The 12,302-nt window shown below is 61.5% G+C and overlaps 1 protein-coding gene across 1 annotated transcript in view; it reads left to right on the top strand.

The window, feature by feature from the left end:
• SLC4A8 (solute carrier family 4 member 8) overlaps window positions 1-12,302 on the top strand; it is a 100,405-nt gene that overhangs the window by 71,404 nt on the left and 16,699 nt on the right. Inside the window, exon 20 of the mRNA XM_070410204.1 lies at window positions 11,670-11,738. Coding sequence (XP_070266305.1) covers window positions 11,670-11,738 — 69 coding nt within the window. The remainder of the gene's footprint in view (window positions 1-11,669; window positions 11,739-12,302) is intronic.

Below are 12,302 nucleotides of genomic sequence, written 5' to 3'. Positions count from 1 at the left end.
AAACAGCCCCCGGTGTGGTAGGGACGACCCCAGTCAGGTCGAAACGGCCCCGGTGTGGTAGGGACAACCCCGGTCAGGTTGAAACAGCCCCGGTGTGGTAGGGACAACCCCGGTGAGGTTGAAACGGCCCCCGTGACGTAGGGACGACCCCGGTGAGGTTGAAACACCCCCGTGAGGTAGGGACGACCCCGGTCAGGTCGAAACGGCCCCGGTGTGGTAGGGACGACCCCGGTGAGGTTGAAACAGCCCCCGTGAGGTAGGGACGACCCCGGTCAGGTCGAAACGGCCCCGGTGTGGTAGGGACGACCCTGGTCAGGTCGAAACGGCCCCGGTGTGGTAGGGACGACCCCGGTGAGGTTGAAACAGCCCCCGTGAGGTAGGGACGACCCTGGTCAGGTCGAAACTGCCCCGGTGTGGTAGGGACGACCCAGGTGAGGTTGAAACAGCCCCCGTGAGGTAGGGACGACCCCGGTGAGGTTTAAACGGCCCCCGTGAGGTAGGGACGACCCCGGTGAGGTTGAAACGGCCCCCGTGAGGTAGGGACGACCCTGGTCAGGTCGAAACGGCCCCGGTGTGGTAGGGACGACCCCGGTGAGGTTGAAACAGCCCCCATGAGGTAGGGACGACCCTGGTCAGGTCGAAACGGCCCCCGGTGTGGTAGGGACGACCCCGGTGGGGTTGAAACAGCCCCCGTGAGGTAGGGACGACCCTGGTCAGGTCGAAACAGCCCCGGTGTGGTAGGGACAACCCCGGTGAGGTTGAAACGGCCCCCGTGAGGTAGGGACGACCCCGGTGAGGTTTAAACGGCCCCCGTGAGGTAGGGACGACCCCGGTGAGGTTGAAACGGCCCCCGTGAGGTAGGGACGACCCTGGTCAGGTCGAAACAGCCCCGGTGTGGTAGGGACAACCCCGGTGAGGTTGAAACGGCCCCCGTGAGGTAGGGACGACCCCGGTGAGGTTTAAACGGCCCCCGTGAGGTAGGGACGACCCCGGTGAGGTTGAAACGGCCCCCGTGAGGTAGGGACGACCCTGGTCAGGTCGAAACGGCCCCGGTGTGGTAGGGACGACCCCGGTGAGGTTGAAACAGCCCCCGGTGTGGTAGGGACGACCCCAGTCAGGTCGAAACGGCCCCGGTGTGGTAGGGACAACCCCGGTCAGGTTGAAACAGCCCCGGTGTGGTAGGGACAACCCCGGTGAGGTTGAAACGGCCCCCGTGACGTAGGGACGACCCCGGTGAGGTTGAAACACCCCCGTGAGGTAGGGACGACCCCGGTCAGGTCGAAACGGCCCCGGTGTGGTAGGGACGACCCCGGTGAGGTTGAAACAGCCCCCGTGAGGTAGGGACGACCCTCATCAGGTCGAAACGGCCCCGGTGTGGTAGGGACGACCCCGGTGGGGTTGAAACAGCCCCCGTGAGGTAGGGACGACCCTGGTCAGGTCGAAACAGCCCCGGTGTGGTAGGGACAACCCCGGTGAGGTTGAAACGGCCCCCGTGAGGTAGGGACGACCCCGGTCAGGTCGAAAGGGCCCCGGTGTGGTAGGGACAACCCCGGTCAGGTTGAAACAGCCCCCGTGAGGTAGGGACGACCCCAGTCAGGTCGAAACGGCCCCGGTGTGGTAGGGACGACCCCGGTGAGGTTGAAACAGCCCCCGTGAGGTAGGGACGACCCCAGTCAGGTCGAAACGGCCCCGGTGTGGTAGGGACGACCCCGGTGAGGTTGAAACGGCCCCCGTGAGGTAGGGACGACCCTGGTCAGGTCGAAACGGCCCCGGTGTGGTAGGGACAACCCCAGTCAGGTTGAAACGGCCCCCATGAGGTAGGGACGACCCCGCTGAGGTTGAAACGGCCCCCTTGAGGTAGGGACGACCCTGGTCAGGTCGAAACGGCCCCGGTGTGGTAGGGACAACCCCGGTGAGGTTGAAACGGCCCCCGTGACGTAGGGACGACCCCGGTGAGGTTGAAACACCCCCGTGAGGTAGGGACGACCCCGGTCAGGTCGAAACGGCCCCAATGTGGTAGGGACGACCCCGGTGAGGTTGAAACAGCCCCCGTGAGGTAGGGACGACCCCAGTCAGGTCGAAACGGCCCCGGTGTGGTAGGGATGACCCCGGTGAGGTTGAAACAGCCCCCGTGAGGTAGGGACGACCCCGGTCAGGTCGAAACGGCCCCGGTGTGGTAGGGACAACCCCAGTCAGGTTGAAACGGCCCCCATGAGGTAGGGACGACCCCGCTGAGGTTGAAACGGCCCCCTTGAGGTAGGGACGACCCTGGTCAGGTCGAAACGGCCCCGGTGTGGTAGGGACGACCCCGGTGAGGTTTAAACGGCCCCCGTGAGGTAGGGACGACCCCGGTGAGGTTGAAACGGCCCCCGTGAGGTAGGGACGACCCTGGTCGGGTCGAAACGGCCCCGGTGTGGTAGGGACGACCCCAGTCAGGTCGAAACGGCCCCGGTGTGGTAGGGACGACCCCGGTGAGGTTGAAACGGCCCCCGGTGACGTAGGGACGACCCCGGTGAGGTTGAAACACCCCCGTGAGGTAGGGACGACCCCGGTCAGGTCGAAACGGCCCCCGGTGTGGTAGGGACGACCCCGGTGAGGTTGAAACAGCCCCCGTGAGGTAGGGACGACCCCGGTCAGGTCGAAACGGCCCCGGTGTGGTAGGGACGACCCTGGTCAGGTCGAAACGGCCCCGGTGTGGTAGGGACAACCCGGTGAGGTTGAAACAGCCCCCATGAGGTAGGGACGACCCCGGTCAGGTCGAAACGGCCCCGGTGTGGTAGGGACAACCCCGGTGAGGTTGAAACAGCCCCCGTGAGGTAGGGACGACCCCGGTGAGGTTGAAACGGACCCTGTGAGGTAGGGACGACCCTGGTCAGGTCGAAACGGCCCCGGTGTGGTAGGGACGACCCCGGTGAGGTTGAAACAGCCCCCGGTGTGGTAGGGACGACCCCAGTCAGGTCGAAACGGCCCCGGTGTGGTAGGGACAACCCCGGTCAGGTTGAAACAGCCCCGGTGTGGTAGGGACAACCCCGGTGAGGTTGAAACGGCCCCCGTGACGTAGGGACGACCCCGGTGAGGTTGAAACACCCCCGTGAGGTAGGGACGACCCCGGTCAGGTCGAAACGGCCCCGGTGTGGTAGGGACGACCCCGGTGAGGTTGAAACAGCCCCCGTGAGGTAGGGACGACCCCGGTCAGGTCGAAACGGCCCCGGTGTGGTAGGGACGACCCTGGTCAGGTCGAAACGGCCCCGGTGTGGTAGGGACGACCCCGGTGAGGTTGAAACAGCCCCCGTGAGGTAGGGACGACCCTGGTCAGGTCGAAACTGCCCCGGTGTGGTAGGGACGACCCAGGTGAGGTTGAAACAGCCCCCGTGAGGTAGGGACGACCCCGGTGAGGTTTAAACGGCCCCCGTGAGGTAGGGACGACCCCGGTGAGGTTGAAACGGCCCCCGTGAGGTAGGGACGACCCTGGTCAGGTCGAAACGGCCCCGGTGTGGTAGGGACGACCCCGGTGAGGTTGAAACAGCCCCCATGAGGTAGGGACGACCCTGGTCAGGTCGAAACGGCCCCGGTGTGGTAGGGACGACCCCGGTGGGGTTGAAACAGCCCCCGTGAGGTAGGGACGACCCTGGTCAGGTCGAAACAGCCCCGGTGTGGTAGGGACAACCCCGGTGAGGTTGAAACGGCCCCCGTGAGGTAGGGACGACCCCGGTGAGGTTTAAACGGCCCCCGTGAGGTAGGGACGACCCCGGTGAGGTTGAAACGGCCCCCGTGAGGTAGGGACGACCCTGGTCAGGTCGAAACAGCCCCGGTGTGGTAGGGACAACCCCGGTGAGGTTGAAACGGCCCCCGTGAGGTAGGGACGACCCCGGTGAGGTTTAAACGGCCCCCGTGAGGTAGGGACGACCCCGGTGAGGTTGAAACGGCCCCCGTGAGGTAGGGACGACCCTGGTCAGGTCGAAACGGCCCCGGTGTGGTAGGGACGACCCCGGTGAGGTTGAAACAGCCCCCGGTGTGGTAGGGACGACCCCAGTCAGGTCGAAACGGCCCCGGTGTGGTAGGGACAACCCCGGTCAGGTTGAAACAGCCCCGGTGTGGTAGGGACAACCCCGGTGAGGTTGAAACGGCCCCCGTGACGTAGGGACGACCCCGGTGAGGTTGAAACACCCCCGTGAGGTAGGGACGACCCCGGTCAGGTCGAAACGGCCCCGGTGTGGTAGGGACGACCCCGGTGAGGTTGAAACAGCCCCCGTGAGGTAGGGACGACCCTCATCAGGTCGAAACGGCCCCGGTGTGGTAGGGACGACCCCGGTGGGGTTGAAACAGCCCCCGTGAGGTAGGGACGACCCTGATCAGGTCGAAACAGCCCCGGTGTGGTAGGGACAACCCCGGTGAGGTTGAAACGGCCCCCGTGAGGTAGGGACGACCCCGGTCAGGTCGAAAGGGCCCCGGTGTGGTAGGGACAACCCCGGTCAGGTTGAAACAGCCCCCGTGAGGTAGGGACGACCCCAGTCAGGTCGAAACGGCCCCGGTGTGGTAGGGACGACCCCCGTGAGGTTGAAACGGCCCCCGTGAGGTAGGGACGACCCTGGTCAGGTCGAAACGGCCCCGGTGTGGGTAGGGACGACCCCGGTGAGGTTGAAACAGCCCCCGTGAGGTAGGGACGACCCCGGTCAGGTCGAAACGGCCCCGGTGTGGTAGGGACGACCCTGGTCAGGTCGAAACGGCCCCGGTGTGGTAGGGACGACCCCGGTGAGGTTGAAACAGCCCCCGTGAGGTAGGGACGACCCTGGTCAGGTCGAAACTGCCCCGGTGTGGTAGGGACGACCCAGGTGAGGTTGAAACAGCCCCCGTGAGGTAGGGACGACCCCGGTGAGGTTGAAACAGCCCCCGTGAGGTAGGGACGACCCCGGTGAGGTTGAAACGGCCCCCGTGAGGTAGGGACGACCCTGGTCAGGTCGAAACGGCCCCGGTGTGGTAGGGACGACCCCGGTGGGGTTGAAAACAGCCCCCATGAGGTAGGGACGACCCTGGTCAGGTCGAAACGGCCCCGGTGTGGTAGGGACGACCCCGGTGGGGTTGAAAACAGCCCCCATGAGGTAGGGACGACCCTGGTCAGGTCGAAACAGCCCCGGTGTGGTAGGGACAACCCCGGTGAGGTTGAAACGGCCCCCGTGAGGTAGGGACGACCCCGGTCAGGTCGAAACGGCCCCGGTGTGGTAGGGACGACCCTGGTCAGGTCGAAACGGCCCCGGTGTGGTAGGGGACGACCCCGGTGAGGTTGAAACAGCCCCCGTGAGGTAGGGACGACCCTGGTCAGGTCGAAACTGCCCCGGTGTGGTAGGGACGACCCCGGTGAGGTTGAAACGGCCCCCGTGAGGTAGGGACGACCCCGGTCAGGTCGAAACGGCCCCGGTGTGGTAGGGACGACCCTGGTCGGGTCGAAACGGCCCCGGTGTGGTAGGGACGACCCCAGTCAGGTCGAAACGGCCCCGGTGTGGTAGGGACGACCCCGGTGAGGTTGAAACGGCCCCCGTGACGTAGGGACGACCCCGGTGAGGTTGAAACACCCCCGTGAGGTAGGGACGACCCCGGTCAGGTCGAAACGGCCCCCGGTGTGGTAGGGACGACCCCGGTGAGGTTGAAACAGCCCCCGTGAGGTAGGGACGACCCCGGTCAGGTCGAAACGGCCCCGGTGTGGTAGGGACGACCCTGGTCAGGTCGAAACGGCCCCGGTGTGGTAGGGACAACCCCGGTGAGGTTGAAACAGCCCCCATGAGGTAGGGACGACCCCGGTCAGGTCGAAACGGCCCCGGTGTGGTAGGGACAACCCCGGTGAGGTTGAAACAGCCCCCGTGAGGTAGGGACGACCCCGGTGAGGTTGAAACGGACCCTGTGAGGTAGGGACGACCCTGGTCAGGTCGAAACGGCCCCGGTGTGGTAGGGACGACCCCGGTGAGGTTGAAACAGCCCCCGGTGTGGTAGGGACGACCCCAGTCAGGTCGAAACGGCCCCGGTGTGGTAGGGACAACCCCGGTCAGGTTGAAACAGCCCCGGTGTGGTAGGGACAACCCCGGTGAGGTTGAAACGGCCCCCGTGACGTAGGGACGACCCCGGTGAGGTTGAAACACCCCCGTGAGGTAGGGACGACCCCGGTCAGGTCGAAACGGCCCCGGTGTGGTAGGGACGACCCCGGTGAGGTTGAAACAGCCCCCGTGAGGTAGGGACGACCCCGGTCAGGTCGAAACGGCCCCGGTGTGGTAGGGACGACCCTGGTCAGGTCGAAACGGCCCCGGTGTGGTAGGGACGACCCCGGTGAGGTTGAAACAGCCCCCGTGAGGTAGGGACGACCCTGGTCAGGTCGAAACTGCCCCGGTGTGGTAGGGACGACCCAGGTGAGGTTGAAACAGCCCCCGTGAGGTAGGGACGACCCCGGTGAGGTTTAAACGGCCCCCGTGAGGTAGGGACGACCCCGGTGAGGTTGAAACGGCCCCCGTGAGGTAGGGACGACCCTGGTCAGGTCGAAACGGCCCCGGTGTGGTAGGGACGACCCCGGTGAGGTTGAAACAGCCCCCATGAGGTAGGGACGACCCTGGTCAGGTCGAAACGGCCCCGGTGTGGTAGGGACGACCCCGGTGGGGTTGAAACAGCCCCCGTGAGGTAGGGACGACCCTGGTCAGGTCGAAACAGCCCCGGTGTGGTAGGGACAACCCCGGTGAGGTTGAAACGGCCCCCGTGAGGTAGGGACGACCCCGGTGAGGTTTAAACGGCCCCCGTGAGGTAGGGACGACCCCGGTGAGGTTGAAACGGCCCCCGTGAGGTAGGGACGACCCTGGTCAGGTCGAAACAGCCCCGGTGTGGTAGGGACAACCCCGGTGAGGTTGAAACGGCCCCCGTGAGGTAGGGACGACCCCGGTGAGGTTTAAACGGCCCCCGTGAGGTAGGGACGACCCCGGTGAGGTTGAAACGGCCCCCGTGAGGTAGGGACGACCCTGGTCAGGTCGAAACGGCCCCGGTGTGGTAGGGACGACCCCGGTGAGGTTGAAACAGCCCCCGGTGTGGTAGGGACGACCCCAGTCAGGTCGAAACGGCCCCGGTGTGGTAGGGACAACCCCGGTCAGGTTGAAACAGCCCCGGTGTGGTAGGGACAACCCCGGTGAGGTTGAAACGGCCCCCGTGACGTAGGGACGACCCCGGTGAGGTTGAAACACCCCCGTGAGGTAGGGACGACCCCGGTCAGGTCGAAACGGCCCCGGTGTGGTAGGGACGACCCCGGTGAGGTTGAAACAGCCCCCGTGAGGTAGGGACGACCCTCATCAGGTCGAAACGGCCCCGGTGTGGTAGGGACGACCCCGGTGGGGTTGAAACAGCCCCCGTGAGGTAGGGACGACCCTGATCAGGTCGAAACAGCCCCGGTGTGGTAGGGACAACCCCGGTGAGGTTGAAACGGCCCCCGTGAGGTAGGGACGACCCCGGTCAGGTCGAAAGGGCCCCGGTGTGGTAGGGACAACCCCGGTCAGGTTGAAACAGCCCCCGTGAGGTAGGGACGACCCCAGTCAGGTCGAAACGGCCCCGGTGTGGTAGGGACGACCCCCGTGAGGTTGAAACGGCCCCCGTGAGGTAGGGACGACCCTGGTCAGGTCGAAACGGCCCCGGTGTGGTAGGGACGACCCCGGTGAGGTTGAAACAGCCCCCGTGAGGTAGGGACGACCCCGGTCAGGTCGAAACGGCCCCGGTGTGGTAGGGACGACCCTGGTCAGGTCGAAACGGCCCCGGTGTGGTAGGGACGACCCCGGTGAGGTTGAAACAGCCCCCGTGAGGTAGGGACGACCCTGGTCAGGTCGAAACTGCCCCGGTGTGGTAGGGACGACCCAGGTGAGGTTGAAACAGCCCCCGTGAGGTAGGGACGACCCCGGTGAGGTTGAAACAGCCCCCGTGAGGTAGGGACGACCCCGGTGAGGTTGAAACGGCCCCCGTGAGGTAGGGACGACCCTGGTCAGGTCGAAACGGCCCCGGTGTGGTAGGGACGACCCCGGTGGGGTTGAAACAGCCCCCATGAGGTAGGGACGACCCTGGTCAGGTCGAAACGGCCCCGGTGTGGTAGGGACGACCCCGGTGGGGTTGAAACAGCCCCCATGAGGTAGGGACGACCCTGGTCAGGTCGAAACAGCCCCGGTGTGGTAGGGACAACCCCGGTGAGGTTGAAACGGCCCCCGTGAGGTAGGGACGACCCCGGTCAGGTCGAAACGGCCCCGGTGTGGTAGGGACGACCCTGGTCAGGTCGAAACGGCCCCGGTGTGGTAGGGACGACCCCGGTGAGGTTGAAACAGCCCCCGTGAGGTAGGGACGACCCTGGTCAGGTCGAAACTGCCCCGGTGTGGTAGGGACGACCCAGGTGAGGTTGAAACAGCCCCCGTGAGGTAGGGACGACCCCGGTGAGGTTGAAACAGCCCCCGTGAGGTAGGGACGACCCCGGTGAGGTTGAAACGGCCCCCCGTGAGGTAGGGACGACCCTGGTCAGGTCGAAACGGCCCCGGTGTGGTAGGGACGACCCCGGTGAGGTTGAAACAGCCCCCATGAGGTAGGGACGACCCTGGTCAGGTCGAAACAGCCCCGGTGTGGTAGGGACGACCCCGGTGGGGTTGAAACAGCCCCCATGAGGTAGGGACGACCCTGGTCAGGTCGAAACAGCCCCGGTGTGGTAGGGACAACCCCGGTGAGGTTGAAACGGCCCCCGTGAGGTAGGGACGACCCTAGTCAGGTCGAAACGGCCCCGGTGTGGTAGGGACAACCCCGGTCAGGTTGAAACAGCCCCGGTGTGGTAGGGACAACCCCGGTGAGGTTGAAACGGCCCCCGTGACGTAGGGACGACCCCGGTGAGGTTGAAACACCCCCGTGAGGTAGGGACGACCCCGGTCAGGTCGAAACGGCCCCGGTGTGGTAGGGATGACCCCGGTGAGGTTGAAACAGCCCCCGTGAGGTAGGGACGACCCCGGTCAGGTCGAAACGGCCCCGGTGTGGTAGGGACGACCCTGGTCAGGTCGAAACGGCCCCGGTGTGGTAGGGACGACCCAGGTGAGGTTGAAACAGCCCCCGTGAGGTAGGGACGACCCCGGTGAGGTTTAAACGGCCCCCGTGAGGTAGGGACGACCCCGGTGAGGTTGAAACGGCCCCCGTGAGGTAGGGACGACCCTGGTCAGGTCGAAACGGCCCCGGTGTGGTAGGGACGACCCCGGTGAGGTTGAAACAGCCCCCGTGAGGTAGGGACGACCCTGGTCAGGTCGAAACGGCCCCGGTGTGGTAGGGACGACCCCGGTGGGGTTGAAACAGCCCCCGTGAGTTAGGGACGACCCTGGTCAGGTCGAAACAGCCCCGGTGTGGTAGGGACAACCCCGGTGAGGTTGAAACGGCCCCCGTGAGGTAGGGACGACCCCAGTCAGGTCGAAACGGCCCCGGTGTGGTAGGGACAACCCCGGTCAGGTTGAAACAGCCCCCGTGAGGTAGGGACGACCCCAGTCAGGTCGAAACGGCCCCGGTGTGGTAGGGACAACCCCAGTCAGGTTGAAACAGCCCCGGTGTGGTAGGGACAACCCCGGTGAGGTTGAAACGGCCCCCGTGAGGTACGGACGACCCCGGTGAGGTTAAACAGCCCCCGTGAGGTAGGGACGACCCCGGTCAGGTCAAAACGGCCCCGGTGTGGTAGGGACGACCCCGGTCAGGTCGAAACGGCCCCGGTGTGGTAGGGACAACCCCGGTCAGGTTGAAACGGCCCCCGTGAGGTAGGGACGACCCTGGTCAGGTCGAAACGGCCCCGGTGTGGTAGGGACGACCCCGGTGAGGTTGAAACGGCCCCCGTGAGGTAGGGACGACCCCAGTCAGGTCGAAACGGCCCCGGTGTGGTAGGGACAACCCCGGTCAGGTTGAAACAGCCCCGGTGTGGTAGGGACAACCCCGGTGAGGTTGAAACGGCCCCCGTGAGGTAGGGACGACCCCGGTGAGGTTGAAACGGCCCCTGTGAGGTAGGGATGACCCTGGTCAGATCGAAACGGCCCCGGTGTGGTAGGGACAACCCCGGTCAGGTTGAAACGGCCCCGGTGTGGTAGGGACAACCCCGGTCAGGTTGAAACGGCCCCGGTGTGGTAGGGACGACCCCGGTGAGGTTGAAACGGCCCCCGTGAGGTAGGGACGGCCCCGGTGAGGTTGAAACGGCCCTGGTGATGCTCAGACGGCCCTGGTGAGGTTGAGACTACTCCAGTGAGGTTGGGACAAATAAATGGGACCAGTATGGACTGATGAACAGGGGTAGATACAGAAGCAGAGCAACATTGAACAGAATGTTAAACTACAGTGGGAAGCCTGGGGAGGGTGGGGGGGGGGATTAAGAGACCAACTGAAGGACTGATATGCATGCATATAAGATTAACCAATGGACACAAGACACGGGGCGGGGGGTAGGGGCCGGGGGAATGTCAAGGGGGGGAAAAAAGGAGACATATGTAATACTTTTTGTAATACTTTAAGAAATAAAAATTATTAAAATTAAAAAAAAAAATAGATGAGTGGATAAAAAAGCGGTGGGACATATATATAAATGAATCTTTCTTGGCCATAAAAATGAATGAAATTTTACCATTTGCAACAGCAGAGATGGACCTAAAGCGTGTTATGCTAAGCAAAATAAGTCGGACAGAGAAAGACTAATATGATATGATTTCACTTATATATATAGAATCTAAAGAACAAAATAAATGAGCAAATGAAACAGAAATAGACTCATAGATACAGAGAATAAACTGAGCATTGCCAGATGGGTGGAGGTTGGAGAGGGCAGGGAGAAAAAGCTGAAGGGATTAGGAACTACTAAATGGTAGTTACAAAATAGTCATGGGGATATAAAAGTACAGCATAGGGAATATAGCCAATAATATTGTAATAACTACATATGCTATATATCAGTGATGGCGAACCTTTTGAGCTCGGCGTGTCAGCATTTTGAAAAACCCTAACTTTGGTCAGTGTCACATATAGAAACTTTTTGATATTTGCAACCATAGTAAAACAAAGACTTATATTTTTGATATTTATTTTATATATTTAAATGCCATTTAACAAAGAAACCAAAAAAATGAGTTCACGTGTCACCTCTGACACGCGTGTCATAGGTTCACCATCACTGCTATATATGGTGCCAGGTGGGTACTAAAATTATCAAGGGAATCACTTCATAAAATATATAATTGTCTAACCACTATTCTGTAAACCTGAAACTAATATAAAACAATATTAAATGTCAACTATTATTAAAAAATAACATTTAAAAAATGAAAAAAATACACTTTTCCTCACACTAGTAAAAAAAAAAGTGTGTGTGTGTGTGTGTCCATCCCCACAGAGGAGAAAGAGCCAAATACGGGTAAGACATGAGGCCTATGATTTAACCAGGACCATGTTACACTTATGTGTGATCATTTCATTTCAGAACAAGAGTTTTTATCATAGGCAGCTTGTTTTGCCTCTACTTCTACATCATGAAAAGGCAGCAGAAACGAATGTGTTGTTGATGTTGTGATTTTGTGACTTTACTTTCCCCTTGGAGACTTAAAAGTTGTTATAGTCTTGAGTGTGCTGATACCAAGTGTAATCTCGGTCTCTCTGCCCTTTGTGTGCAGTTCATCCCGATGCCGGTACTCTATGGAGTCTTCCTCTACATGGGCGTCTCTTCACTGCAGGGAATTCAGGTACTGTATGGCGCAGCCAGGGCACCGTCTTCTCACTGTGAGCTCACTTGTCCTGACCAGGAGGGAGGGCGGGGGGGAGACAGCTCCAGCACAAATTAGTTCTTGAGAAACCTTTCCCTAGTCTTGCTGGTTAAACTATTTTAGACATTTCCTTGGGCTTTGGGCAAAATACAACCATGTTGGCATGAGGGTACAGGGACTTACAGAGTAGCCTGGCTTGATGTCATGGTTCCAATCATTTGTTATAGTTTTCAACAGATGATTATTAGGCACACATTAAATAATAGGTGCTGGTAAACTTAGATATAAAAGGTTGGTCAAGAACCACACATGGACAGTGCTAGTTTTAGTGCCAGGCTAAAGTGTGAGAGGGGTTTAACTGGGGCACTTTGTAAAGAGATTGGGGCATAGTGGGAGCTGCTCCACGTAAGCAAATAGTACTTCCTGGCACACTCTGCCAATTCCCATCTATCACTAATCCCCCTGAGTCCTTTGAACAGAGAAACTCCGGAGCTTGTCACTGATTACCACAGATGATGTAATGACTTAGCTGCTTCTACTATT

This window comes from Myotis yumanensis, unplaced genomic scaffold, assembly GCF_028538775.1.
Source record: "Myotis yumanensis isolate MYYU_CA2020_CCGP unplaced genomic scaffold, mMyoYum1.0.hap1 SCAF_3, whole genome shotgun sequence".
Taxonomy (NCBI): Eukaryota; Metazoa; Chordata; class Mammalia; order Chiroptera; family Vespertilionidae; genus Myotis; species Myotis yumanensis.
The sequence above is the reverse complement of the archived record's forward strand: the minus strand, read 5'-3'. Positions and strand labels throughout refer to the sequence as shown.